At 33.2% G+C, this 14,677-nt stretch overlaps 1 protein-coding gene and 3 pseudogenes across 1 annotated transcript; 1 reads left to right on the top strand and 3 right to left on the bottom strand.

Moving 5' to 3' along the window:
- Positions 1-2,314: 2,314 nt before the first annotated feature.
- On the bottom strand, positions 2,315-4,177 carry LOC145194693 (zinc finger MYM-type protein 1-like; annotated as a pseudogene).
- A 3,966-nt stretch (positions 4,178-8,143) lies between these two features.
- Positions 8,144-9,238, bottom strand: LOC149888105 (uncharacterized; annotated as a pseudogene).
- Positions 9,239-9,333: 95 nt separating this feature from the next.
- Positions 9,334-10,420, bottom strand: LOC149888104 (uncharacterized; annotated as a pseudogene).
- A 1,476-nt stretch (positions 10,421-11,896) lies between these two features.
- LOC145186080 (uncharacterized) lies at positions 11,897-12,628 on the top strand. Its single transcript, XM_090089002.1, has 2 exons — positions 11,897-12,457; positions 12,554-12,628. The coding sequence occupies exons 1-2, from the start codon at positions 11,897-11,899 to the stop codon at positions 12,626-12,628; spliced, it is 636 nt and encodes a 211-aa protein (XP_089945128.1).
- The last annotated feature ends 2,049 nt before the right edge of the window (positions 12,629-14,677 follow it).

The raw sequence follows: 14,677 nt of genomic DNA, 5'->3' as shown, positions 1-14,677 counted from the left end.
TACCGGATATAAAAACTAAAACTAAAAATTTTGTAATACCATGCATAACGAGAAGTTAAACTTTTTTTTCTATTACCAGGCCCATTTTCCTCAAAGGAAGAAGAGTCTTCAGCCTGTTTGGCTCTTGTTTTTGCTGTTTTTTCGTCATCTAAATAATTGCAATATAATCATTAAGTAAAACATTTCTAACCATAACTTAATGCAAAAAATTATTGACAACTGAATGCGAAAAGCAATTATTGAAATTCAATATAATAATCAAATGAAAATTTAGATAATTAACAAAATTAGTTACTGACCAACTGCTTCTCCTAGTATACGCACGCCAACCAAGAGCCAATCATTACCAGAAATTTCACATTTGGTTCTCACCCAACTAATTTTTGTTCCTTTGTACGATGGTCAACAGCATTGGGTCTCTCCAACTAACCAACATTTCGTTGTCTTGCTGAAAAACCCATTTTATTGGCATATTCCATTCAGCATGAGGTAACATAACATCTTTCAGGATATTTTTATACATGAAACGGTCCATTATTCCATCGTTTCGATGTATTGGACCTAGACCGTTAGCAGAAAAAACACCCCCAGACCATTACATTGCCTCCACCATGCTTCACGGTCTTATGACAGTAACGTAAATCGAGGCGTTTTCCGGCCGGTCGACGTACACGGCAAATGCCATCGCCCCCAATGATGTTGAACTTCGATTCATCACTAAACAGGACAGTTCGCCAGTTCTGCACATTCCAGTCAATATGAGATGTAGCAAACAGGAGTCTTTTCTTCTGATTTTTTAGTGAAATTAGCGGTTTCTTTGCAGGGCATCGAGAAAACAATCCGGCTTCAACAGCACTTCGTCTGATTGTTCGGTCCGATACAGGCAGCTCTAATTGCTTTTGTATCTCGACTGATGATATATTGGGATCCTTCTTGACGGATCTGACGGTTATAGAATCCTCTCTAGAAGTGGTGGAACGCGGTCTTCCACCTTTGTTATCTGCTGCCAACTTCTCCGTAGAACGATATTTGGAACATAGTCTTGATACGGTCCATTTTTTCACGCGATATTTATCACAAATACTTTTTTGTGACATTCCACTTACGTAATGGCCAATAATTTTCTTTCTTAGTTCCAATCCAAGACTGTCGGGAGCCATTTTTGCACTTGAAGTCATAAAGATAATAAATATTTCTGGATGCTACTGGATGCTTCCTGATGCTTCTTCTGGAAACTTCTGGAAGTTTCTGCATGCTTCTGGAAACTTCTGGATACTTCCTTTAATTAATAAAAAATTCCGTGACGTTGACACGGACCAGACTTAAGAAAATGAAACAAACCAAAAAATTTGCACTTGTTTTGTCCGCTGCAAAATGGCACTTGTCAACGAAATTCTGCCTGTGTGCTGCCACCTGTCAGCTGATTGCTCATGCCATGGCATGCTATGACTCCAGACTCCTGAACTGTTTGCTGTGGTAGTATAGTTCGTTTCGTTTTTAAGACATGTAAAATTAGGAACACTTTTTAGCGTTGTTCGATGTTGGTTGCAAATGTTTTGTCCAGTACTGTATATATAAAATAAAAAACTTTTTCTCATTTTCGAAATTTACATTGATTGACTTCGAAAGGTTCAGAATTCAAAGGTACTTTTGATAAAGGAATAGAGTTTTCATAAGATTCATAAAATTAAAAAAAACATTATGAAACTCAGCATTCAACAATAATTCCTGATGAGATCAAGCTGCAAGTTCAACCACCACTAGTTAGTTTCATTTTATTTTGTTCAAGAATATGTATGTATGTATGTATATATATATTTGTGTGTGTGTGTGTGTGTGTGTGTGTGTGTGTGTGTGTGTGTGTGTGTGTGTGTGTGTGTGTGTGTGTGTGTGTTTATATGTATGTATGTATGTATGTATGTATGTATGTATGTATGTATGTATGTATGTATGTATGTATGTATGTATGTATGTATGTATGTATGTATGTATGTATGTATGTATGTATGTATGTATGTATGTATGTATGTATGTATGTATGTATGTATGTATGTATGTATGTATGTATGTATGTATGTATGTATGTATGTATGTACTAATGAAAACTCTATTGCATTTATCAAAAGTGCATTTGACTTCTGAACCTCTCGAAGTCAATTCATGTAAATCTCAAAAATGAGAAAAAAGGATATGTACTGATGAAAACATAGACGTAGAGTTTTAGTTTTCCCGGATGGGGCAGAAACTATTTTGTAGGAGTTGAAAATCTATAATAAGAAATAAAAAGTTTTTTCAATGGGCATAAAAATGTAATTTATTTTCTCAAGTAAAATGTGTTCATGCGTATGGAGGCACGCATTATAAATTCATCGATCAAATAATCAAGATCAAGAGTGTAGGCAATAACGCGATGGCAATTTAAAATAGCGAGATGATTCAATCGCTCCTGAGACATTGTAGAACGCAAATAAGTCTTTAGCCTACGAAGACAAGAAAAAGAGCGCTCACACGTACATTAGGTGACAGACATATATAGTAAAATTTTTACCAGCTTCAAAAACTCGGGAATCAGTGGAATTAATTGAGAAAGAACACATCATGGTCTACAAGCTCATTCAAAACTGATTCAAAATCAATTAGTTGAATATTCTTGAATTTTGCATGATCTACAAATATGTCGCGGTGGAGTTGTAGCTTTCTATAATCTTCAAAGTCATCTTTGTAAAAAGCCTTAATGAATCCAACTTCCAAGCACTGACCAATGAGAAATTTGTCTACATTTGCTAAATAGTCAGTGGTCTCAGTCGGTTCAAAACGGGTCCCAAGTCCAGTTATAACACAATCCAGAGATGCATAGAAAAGCTGGCGGTAGTGGTCCTCTGGAGTCGTAGCAAAGTATGGAACTCCACTTCCAGTAAATTTTGATGTAATTTTACGTTTCCGTGGCATCTCTGGTTTGTCAAGTTAACTACATTCTGCTGCTACAACGGCTGCATCCCATAAGACTTTAAAGCGAGTATCACTCCGGGCTTCTTTTAACACCTCCTTAAGCGTGTTGATAGTATTTCTTGCTTTGCAAAAATTAAGCTGCATGCCTAAAATGATTTTCAATAAACGTTTAACATTATAATTTGCTTAAAATAATATATTTAAAAAAAAAAAAACTATGAGATAAAACAATATTTACCTTGGAGTGCTGCATTAGCATCCTCGATTATCGCGAAGATCATGCGCAAAATTTCCAATTTGAAAAATGTGTCAAACTTACAAAAAGATTCCAGATAACCCACTGCTTCTGACTTATTTTTTGCTGAATTATCAGAATGATTTTCAAAATCCTCTAATAGATATAATGGACGGTTTTCTAAGGATCCATCGAGTTAGGCAAAATGGCCGCAGTGATGTTCCGCTTTCTACATTCTCTACATTTCGAAATTTATTAAAACATGCCAATCGTTTCGGAGATCCACGGGCAAACGCAATGAATGATTGCACTAAATTCATAATGTTCCTGATCTTTATTTGATTTTCAACAGAATCTTTTGCTACCAAGTTGAGATTATGAGCGCGGCAGTGCACGTAAATTGCCCACTCTTCTTTCCCCCTCATTAAAGTCTGCAATCCATAAATACTTCCATACATGTTAGACGATCCGTCAAAACATTGGCCCCGACAATTTTGAATCAGCAGGCTAAATCGACACAAAACGTCCATCAAACAGTTTAACAAAGTTGCGCTCTTGATGTTCTCGGTTTGGTAAAATCCCATAAAAAGCTCCTCAGTTTTAAATTTTTCATTAACACGCCGAATGCAGATCGAAACTTGTTCTTTCGCGGACATATCCGTTGTTTCATCGGCCATCAAACTATAGAATTGTGATTCCTTTATACTTTCGCATAGCTTACGAAGCGTTGCATGAGCAAAGTCTTGTAGGATTTCGTTTTCAATTTCAGGCGAGAGCCACTTTTGCTTTTCAGGACGATTCAACCATTTCTTCAGTTCTAGAGAATCGTCTGCTCGTAGCTAGAGTAGCATGCGAAAGTTTGAATTATTTTGAACCTTTCCACGAATGGCAAGGCCTTGCGTTCCCTAATACATTAAGAAGAAACATTTAGTTATCCAGTAAATAAATTTAATGATTAATAGTTAATCTAAATTTTTCTTAAACGAAATTGAGGAATTACCAAATAAAGAAGTGTTGTAAATATTTTTGATAAAGGCGTACGATTATCCATCATTTCTTTATTTTGGTGATGATTAAGCTGTTGGATAACGGTCGATTCCAGTGTTGCTGAGGCGATTATACTAACAGACGCCCTATGGAGTTCAGATCGCTCGTGAGAACCAAAAATTTGTAAGGCTTTCTTCCAATTAGAAAATCCGTTTAAAATAAAAGCTTCGTATGAATCTTTTTCTCATGAACTACGAGGTAAAGGCATTTTCATTTGGGTAGCTTTAATGCAGGTAGAACAAAAAACTTTTTCTTTCTCGCAGTCATGTAAAACCCATTTATATTTTTCATTCCAGCTTTGTTTAAATTTTCTTCCCTTTTTTGATGGAAAAGATGACTGTCTTGAACAACAAGGTCTAGGCTCCTCTGTAAAAGACGGCGACTCAACAACAGCGGTTGAATCAGTTGCATCATCTGACTGAACAAATAAAAAACTTTCATGAGTATTATCTTGAAAGTTATTAGCATTTTGAGATTCAGAAAATAATGCAACTGTTTCAATTTGATTTCTTTTTTTGAAAAAAATTCACTAATCTTCTTCATTCTACAACATCGTACAACTTATTACTTAAAAGTCAATGTACTGTTGAACAATTTTAAAAATTTCTTCAAAAACTTAGGTTTTATTAATTCAAATGATTTTTAATTCAAAACTTTTAAATAATTAATACAAATAATACTGCCAAAGTTATCAAAGAAAAAAAATACTAAACGAACATTTGACTCACACAACTTTTTAGTTTATGTTGTTCCATTAATTTGCTTTTGTTACGTTTTTACCGATCTCAAACTCCCTTGAGAAATATTACAATTGTTTTTGAATTGTTATATTTGTTAATGTTTAAGTATATTATGGTTTTTATTTTTTAAATATTTTTGAAAGCTTGATGAACTTTCCCGGGTGGGGCAAAGCTCCAGTGATAAATTTCCGGATGGGGCTCGAGCCCCCGAGCCCCAGAGCGTTCTACGCCTATGGATGAAAAATATAATCTACTGAGGAAGCACTTCATAACTTCTTTCAGAAACCGTTATGAAAAAATTTTTTTCTTTTTTCAAAGGAATTTATTATTTAATCCGTTGAAATAATGGAAATTCGAACTCTCCGCAATTTGTTAACTTTACTCGGTAAATTTTGTTGTTTTTGAAAACGAGTTACTTCGTTAATTTAACGGAGACACGCAATCCGTTACTTTTTCTAAGGGATTGTTTTTAGAGTGTACATATTGACCGTCATCTAAATTCATACCTCCATTTTTAGGTCCGCATTTGTTAAACTGGATTTCGATTGCTTCTCGAACTTTTCTTTCAAATTTTTTGGGTTCTACTTTTATCGTCTTTTCTTGATCCCATTTGATATTACATGAACATTTAATTTTATGATGCCCAATTGCAGATTGTTCTAATTTTTCTTCAAAGATATTTTTTTGGTGTTGTTTTGTTCTTGTTGCTATTTTCATTTTTGTTTCGCCGATGTATTTTTGTTTACACTCGCATTCTATTAGGTATACTCCAGTATGGCTATTTGATGGTAGTTTTCTTTTGTTGCGTGAAGTTAACAAAGATTTAAGATTTGCACTGGATTTAAAGACTGCCCTGTACCTGCTTTCCTAAAGATTTTTCGAAGTTTTGGTGATAATACTAGGATCCACGGTAGTGATATAGTTGGCATAGTTGCTTTGTTGTTAGATAAAACTATTTCATTATTTGAGTGTCATTTATTTATAAGAATATTTGCAAGGACTTGTAATTTCTTCTTTTCGAATCCATTTTCAGCTAACAAATTTATTAGGAAATCGATTTCTTTATTTAAATATTTTTTAGAGCAAATTGATAAAGCACTATGAATAAATCCTTTAAATATTCCTTTAAAGATTTTTGGATCGTGGTATATATATATATATATATATATATATATATATATTGTGCCTTATCGCAAGCATCAGCTATTAATTACAAGTTAAAATTGTAAAAACCGTTTAAAAACGAATCAAAGTTACGGTAGAACGAATTCTGAAGTAATGAACAAAAGACGCAATCGTTTAGTTTTCATTATTAGAAGAGGATAGAAGGAACTTATTGGAATGTCGGCACTTAAATATTATTTCGCTTTTTTTGTTGCGCAGGTTGTTTCCTTTGTGTGATAAAATTTCAATTTTCTCGTGAAGGCAAAGGTTACAGGTCTTGGTTTCTGGGTTGTAAGGTTTGCAGCGGTTTACAATTCTCCACTTTACTATAGGCGTAAAGGCTTTTTCTTTAAAGTTCCAAATTTCCTTCGAAAGCTTGGTACCATTCTTATACCTGGCAGTGTTAAAAGATTTTAAATGGTTTGCGTATCTAAGCATGAATGGTGTCTCACTAATGCCAAGATAAATTTTTTCTTCGAGTTCAGGATTTTCGGAACTCAAAATAGTTTGTTAAACAATATTACTTAACAAACATTGATTGTTTAATGGACAAGCGGTTTTGGTGATATATTTGCAGGTTTTTGTTGATATTCTTGTTTGACTTTGTAAAATCTTGTGGAAGATAATCTTAATCAAACAGTGCGAGGTAGTCTTTTAATAACACTAGTTAGGTGGTTGGAATTAAAGTTGACATAACTCAGTTCATTATCAAATTTTGAGTACGGTTATATATATATATATATATATATATATACAGTATGCAAAAAAAATAATCGTACACTTCAAAAAAAATCATAATTTTAAAGATTGCATCAAAAAAATGAGTTTTCCGTTAAAATACTTGAAATTTTTTTTAGATATCTTATCAAGTATTGTTTAAAGAATCTATTTGTGTATTGGTGAATTAATTGCTTTTCATACCTAATGAATTTTACACAATTGATCTAATGATGCATAAAATTGACTGCAAAAAAAATAATCTTACAGTTAAAAAATAATGTCATACTAATCAAATTTCATGAAAATTAGTATCGAGTGGGGCCTCCTTTGGCACTGATTGTCTCAGCTAGACGATTTGTCAGCTTACGATTATTTTTTTTGCAGTCAATTTTATGCATCATTAGATCAATTGTGTAAAATTCATTAGGTATGAAAAGCAATTAATTCACCAATACACAAATAGATTCTTTAAACAATACTTGATAAGATATCTAAAAAAAAATTTCAAGTATTTTAACGGAAAACTCATTTTTTTGATGCAATCTTTAAAGTTATGATTTTTTTTTAAGTGTACGATTATTTTTTTTGCATACTGTATATATATATATATATCTCCTTAAATTTAAATAAAAAACTTGAAATGTAAATGTGTGAATAAAATGTCAGAGTAAAATCGGGTCAAACCGATCATACTATTTTTTCGATCACTGACCGAAAAATTTAAATAAAACCGGAACTGATAGGAATATTTAAAAGTAAAAACACCAGAAGAAAGAGAATCATCTTCTCTATTCTAATGAGTCAAAATAAAATCCAAGTAATTTTTCAGTCATTTTATTTTTATAAAATTTTAAAAGAGAGTCGTAAAAATTTGCTTTTTTCTTTTATTTGCTATCGAAATAATTCGGGAACCATAATTCGTTTAAAAATAATTTTACCTCTATCTTGTAGAAAAAATAATTTTGATACCGATTACATAATTACTTTTCGTTTTGTAATTAAAAATTTGACAAAAAAGAAAGAAAATTACATTTTTTATAGTAAAACCGATCACTCATATATTTACTTTAAATTCCTTTATTAAGTAGTATGTGAATTTTTAAATTAGGTACTTAGGTTAGAGGTTGCTTAAGGCAAATAAAAATATACTGTGTTAAAAGCATTCGCCGCAACAACAATATATAAAAAACTTGAGTAACAGCTATGATATACAATTAATAATTTTCAAAAAATTCCTTAAATAATTCAAATAACATTCAAATGTTGCATTATTTACAAGATCAAAAGTTTAGTCTGTAGCAACAGTGGCATATGTCATCAAGATGCTTTTGCGGCAATCTGGAATGCGCTTTCTTATGTCCTCAACAACCTGTATTAGCTTCTGCATTTCAGATTCAGTTTTATGATGGATTGATTAAATGTGCTCATGAGAGCAACAGAACGCTCAGCAGTGTCATTGATAACTTCCACAGATTTAACAATTGCTTTAGTATAACGAAATTCAGCAATTTCCTCCCAGGTCTTTGGATCGGTTCCAGATAAAATGGTTTTATCGAGACCAAGTGACTGCAGCAGTTGATAATGATGTAACAAGCTCATGAAGTTGCTTCTTTTCCAACTTGTTTAATTCTGCTGCTGGTCACTTTATACCCCTGACACTCCAATCAGCTCCACTTTGAATCATAGCTTCAACAATCAACTTTTTTTCTGTGTCACAAACCCTGTCAGAAAATAACAAAAGTGGAATCATTTCTGACCCAAGGTACCAAGTGTGCAATTGGACAGGGAGTGCAATTGGACAGGGAATCTATGCTGGTGCATAGATATGAGCAGCAACGATACAAAATTCACACAAGTTGTTCTTCTCTTTCATAGTCAGCTTGAATTCGTTTCTTAAGAGGTATATCTTCATACAATAGATGACTTTAGCCATCCATCTAGCCATGTGAGAAGCTCCCGGCATGCGAAAGCGATACTTCTTGGAGGCATAGTCTGATAACGGAAAACCCAAAATTAAAAGGCACAGCTCGATCGTCTCTTTGTAGTCTTCTCTTGGTAAGTACAAAGAGTCATCTGATAAGAAAGGCTGCAAAAAACAGCCAGCCTCTAATCTAAGTTGCTGAAGCTGTGGTTCAGCAAAATGGGCGTACTTTAATGAAGCATAATTGCCTTGATTTATGCTTGGCCAACACTTCTGAAATTGTTCAAATAGAGCTATGTTGGGCCCACTGCTGGGTCCAAGCAAAACTGAGTATATTTCCCCAATAAGTACTTCATGCATATGGTGACACAAAGTAGAGAAGATTTTTCTCCATCAACTTCTCTAGCAAGATACACGCACCATTTTTGGAACCCGTGTTGACGCTGTTGTGTCAAAATACATACCGACAATATAATTTGCAACATTCCATATGGTCAGTAACTGGAAGGTTGCTTTTACTTGTGCCAGTCCAGTGCCAGATGATATCTTTACTATACTCAGTATTTTCTCCACATTACAATCAGTCACATCAATAGCAATTCTATTAACATTGGACTTTGGATTGTCATAGTTGGTGCTGTCTCTCATCATCTTACCATCCCAGTGGACGACCATATGTTGTTTTTCACTTTTCTGCCGAATATGATTTTTAGTTGATGAACGGTGCATGATGCGTTTGCGGCGGACTGTTGATTTGATAATGGTGTACGTTGGAGGCCCTCTCCACTTGCTCTAGCAGTTGCAGCTGCCAATATAGTGAATTTTTGGTCAGATAAATTGATTCGATCAAGTGTATTGATACATCTGGAGAAGACAAAATTCCATTGAGAATATGTGGCTTTTTATTTTTAGGACTTTGTTCACAGTCAGTTGATTGGGTTAATAGTTTTTTGTGATAAACCGGAATTTCTATTTCGTAATCATCATTGTCATCAGGAATGTCACTGACTTCTGTTGCTTTGCTATCACTATCACAATCAAGACTAAAGTGGCTACAGCTAGGGGTAAGGACAGCATTTGCTTTTTGTCTTCTCTCTTCCTCATTCTGCTTTCTTTTTGTTTCTGCTTGTTGACGCTCTGCTGTTCGCTTTTCTTGTTGAGATATTTCTCATCTTTTCCAGCCATCTTCATCATACGAGCATTCTTTTGGTCTTGCAGAAATATTTTATCTTCATCAATTTTAATTAGCTTGTTTGCCTCCTTGTGTGAAATGTCAAACAGTAAATCTAATTTGATACTAAAATCTTTCTCTCTAGCAATCTGTGACTTACTAGCTCTTCCTTTATTCTTTTTAACTAAATTATACTCATCAACACATGCTTTCACTTTTGATACAATATGAGGCTGGTAAGTCATTGGAATTCTGGCTTTTTTCCAGATGTGAGCTAAACCATTAGCTGTTGCTTTTGCACTGGCTGGAACTGTTTGTTTCAATGCTTTGTAATATTGGAAAAACGTCCTTAACACATCAACCTTCGTTGGAAGGACATTGTTTGGTAGTTTCTTCTCAGGTTGACCAATCAATCATATTGCAGTTCGATTTCGTGTCAAAGGAAAATTTGAAGAACTTATCTTTTCACTCATTTTCAGCAACAAGTTCAAATTAAATGATACCAAATTAAACTCAACTTGAGAAATTAAATATTTGTTTGCAAACATAATTTAAAGTCACCTAATAATATTTAGCACTAAAAAACAAGGAATTGGCATAATAGCTACAAATATTATTTTATAGGATTAAAATAAATAAGAACCTCAAAATCTTTAAATACTTCAGTTGTTCAGCAAAATATTACAATTAATGAAAATGGTTTTCAATCAAAAACATCAGATGACACGATGGCTGCTTGTCACATGACCAAAGAAGTTAGCTCATAAAAGACAATGGTACATCAAATTTGTTATATATTTTATCTAAATTGAACATGGGATAAAATTAGGAAATTATTTAAGGCGTAATACTTTTATTGTAAAACTAAAAGGCCATTGAGCAACCTCTAAACATTAACTTATTATCTTTTGCACAGTAAATTTTAATGCCAATTGGCACAAAATAAACTAGTGTGCATTCAGATCAGAGAAAAAAATTTTTTTTCCAGTGGTTATGTGAACACCCTTAATATATATATATATATATATATATATATATATATATATATATATATATATATATATATATATATATATATATATATATATATATATATATATATATATATATATATATATATATATATATATATATATATATATATATATATTATAAGGGTTGTCCAAAAAAACTTTTTGTCAAATTTTTTTGAAGAAATTTGTTTTTTGTGTTACCTTTGACTTCAAAACAGCACAGAAAAAATCTCATGAATATATGACTTCATTTAGCCAGTGGCGTAGCTAGGTAACCAAGGGCCCTGGGGCAAATTAAAAAATGGGGCCCCGCTACTATGAAAACTGATTAGGTTTTATTAAATAAAAATATGAAATATACAAATACTTTAAAAATGCTAAGCTACTTAAGCTCTTTTTTGTACACTGCAGCGCGGGTAATAAAAATATTAAACAGTAACAACATAAATTACAATTAATACTTGGTGTAGGTTTAGCTAATAAAACGAAATAGAGAAGATTCAAAGGTTTTTTATATAAAGGTTGGGCCTACCAACTGACTAAATAACAATTATATTTAAAAATTTTTCCTAGCTTTAGTTTTCGCAAAAGTTGCAATGAAATTAATAATAGACAATATGCTATAAATGCTGCAAGATACGAAAGAATGCAATGTATAGCAAGAAGTAATACTATTCCAGCTTATAATTATTTAGGAGAAATGAATTATGTTTGTCAGCATTGTGGTGCTAAGAAATTTTCTGATGAAACACATTTTTTATGTTGCCATAATGGAAAAGTAGTTTTGTCGCAACCTTCATCATTTCCACAAGATTTAGAAGATTTATTTAAAGGAACTATGCAGATAGAAATGCCAATCTAAGTTTTTTAAAATATATTAGAAATTATAATGCCTGTCTTTCTTTTGCTTCATTTGAAGCTAATGTAGTTCAACCCATGAATCGTGGGCCGGCATGTTTTGGAATATGTGGTCAAGTTTTTCATCGTATAGGTAATCTAAGACCAAATCAAGATGTTCCGCCGACATATTGTCAACTATACATCTATGATCCACTTGCAGCAGTAAATTTTAGAATGCAACAACGTCGTAATGATCTTTGCTTAAATGATTTAATGTTTCGATTGCAAACTATTGTTAGTGAAGAGAACCCATTTGCTCTTGCATTTAAAAACATGGCTGAAGTGGAAGATGAAGAAATTCGTCGAGCAGTTCTAGAATGTCGCTCGGTGTTAGTTGTAAAAATGTCTTTACTTGAAGGGCAAGATAGACGTCGCTATAATCTCCCTTCACATAATGAAGTTGCAGTTGTATTTAATGGTGAAAATGGTGCACCACCTGCTTCCAGGGAAGTTGTTATTTACCCAAGAGGTCATCCTCTTAAAACTATATCAAGTATGTCTGAAAACTTAGATCCGATGGTTTATCCTCTATTTTTTCCGAGGTGTGATACTGGTTGGTATAATCAGTTGGCTCGCAACCCTGAACGTGCTACTTTGGTTAGAAATTATGTTACATTATCTCAGTATTATAATTATAAACTTTCAGTTAGAGAATTTTTTTCTTCACTCTTTAATGGCAAAAAACTGTTTCAGCAATATACTGTTGATGCGTATGTTAAAATTGAAGGCCAGCGCCTTGCTTTCATCAGAAATAACCAAAAAAAATGAGAAGCGAGCAGTATGATGTCTTACACGAACATGTAAACAACCTTGGAAATGATCATAATGATAGACCAGGGCGTGTTTTAGTTTTGCCATCAACTTATGTAGGAAGACCTAGAGCTTTAAAAGAAAACTTTGAAGATGCTATGGCTATAATTAAAAAGTATGAACACCAGATCTTTTTATTACTTTCGCCTGCAACCCAAAATGGCGTGAGACAACTGAAAGTTTATATCCAGGTCAGACAGCAAATAATAGACCTGACTTGGTCATTCGAGTATTTAAAGTCAAATTAAATAACCTTCTCAACGACATTTTTAAGCACGGTGTAATAGGGAAAGTTGTAACACATGTTCAGGTTATTGAGTTTTAAAAGCGTGGTTTGCCACATGTTCATTTTTTACTTCACTTTGCAAGTGATGATAAGGCTGAAACAACACATGATATCAATAATTTAATATCTGCAGAAATTCCAGATCCGATTGTTTCTCGAGAGCTTTATGACGTTGTTAAAACTTGCATGATTCACGGTCCATGTGGCATACTGAATCCAAATTCTCCCTGCATGAAAGATGGGGTGTGCAGCAAAAACTATCCTCAACGACACTTGTAGCGTATCAGTGTGTTTCTCTTTCCTTATATTTTACTTTTAACGTCATCAGTGAATAATATTAATAAAATAAAGCCGACTATTATTTTATCGCGCATTAACGCACTTTTAGTTTGTTATTATTATTATTTTGAAAGTCCGTTGCTTATTGCTTCTGATGAGCAATGAGCAACGGACTTTCAAATCAAAATAATAATAATAACAAACTAAAAGTGCGTTAAACACAAAACCCTGGGTGACCCAGGCTGGGTCAATTCTAAAACAAATTTGATATGTAAAGAAGTCTTCAAAAAGACAGTTGGGGGTAGTGCAGACGTTTTGGCCAAATATAAGAAAGGCAGAATTAAAAAAAGACAAAAGTCCATTATTGACAACTTCCCCTACTTGGTCATCAAAATAATTAGAGACCGCCGATCCGTTACTGTTTATCGGATTGTCACATTGTGCACCGAAGTGTCTTTGCTGATCGGTTCAAATTATTTACGGTTTGATTTCATCCGAAAATAATTTATCGGAAAATAATTCGTGAAAACTTTTTCAAATTATAATTTGGTCAAATACGTTCGGGCTTGGTCCAATACTTTCGGATCGGATTGCAGTCCGAGATTTTTTTTCGAACTGGAATGCGAACCGATATTACTTTTGTGGATTTGAAACAAGACTTATTTTGATTTATTTTTAACATTTAAATATACAATTAAACGAAATAATTTCCATATTATGGGAATAAAAAAAGATGTCAAAATCAGATTAAAAATTCATTATTTTCTAAACTCATTTCCTGGCCACACAATATCTTGAATTTTGTCGGGTTGTTTAGTGTTTTCTTTCATGTATACCAGAACCTCGACCATTGGTAATGAAATATTGGTTCTTCTAGAGCTGTATAAGTTTCCTGCTGCTTAAAAACTCTTTCAAATGTTGATGATAAATATATTGATGGAAAATATACTGGTTTTGCTACCAGAATTTCAGAACATTTGTATATGCTGGAACTGGCTTTGCATTCAAATATTGCATTCGATTTCAGCTGAAATGGTATTCTTGGTACTTTATTCACCTCCAGAATTAATGTAATCTGCACCAAACATTTTCTTCCTCAGTCGTTCAGTGAAATCAAAGTTTTCATTATCCTCATCATCCAACATTGAAGGAAAAGGAATGCTTTGGCCAGCCAAAGTTTCTTTTTCTAACTGTTTTGTAGTGTATAGCTTTCTTTACTGCAATTTTGACTGCTTCAAATTTTACCCCCTCATCCACAAAGTACATGCCCTTGCTGTTAGGGTCTAAAAAATGAGCAATAGAGAATTCAATATTCATCAGATACCCTTCGAATCTCTTGTTTAGGTCTTCATTGAAATAGGGACCAAGCTCTGATGACACCTTGGTTTTTAGCTTGATCATCTCCTTCGCTATTCTTCCTCTGATGTTGAATAGCCAATTAA

This window comes from Hydra viridissima, unplaced genomic scaffold, assembly GCF_058129835.1.
Source record: "Hydra viridissima isolate aposymbiotic clone 2 unplaced genomic scaffold, HvirCarnegie_v1 scaffold_5, whole genome shotgun sequence".
Classification (NCBI taxonomy): domain Eukaryota; kingdom Metazoa; phylum Cnidaria; class Hydrozoa; order Anthoathecata; family Hydridae; genus Hydra; species Hydra viridissima.
The sequence above is the reverse complement of the archived record's forward strand: the minus strand, read 5'-3'. Positions and strand labels throughout refer to the sequence as shown.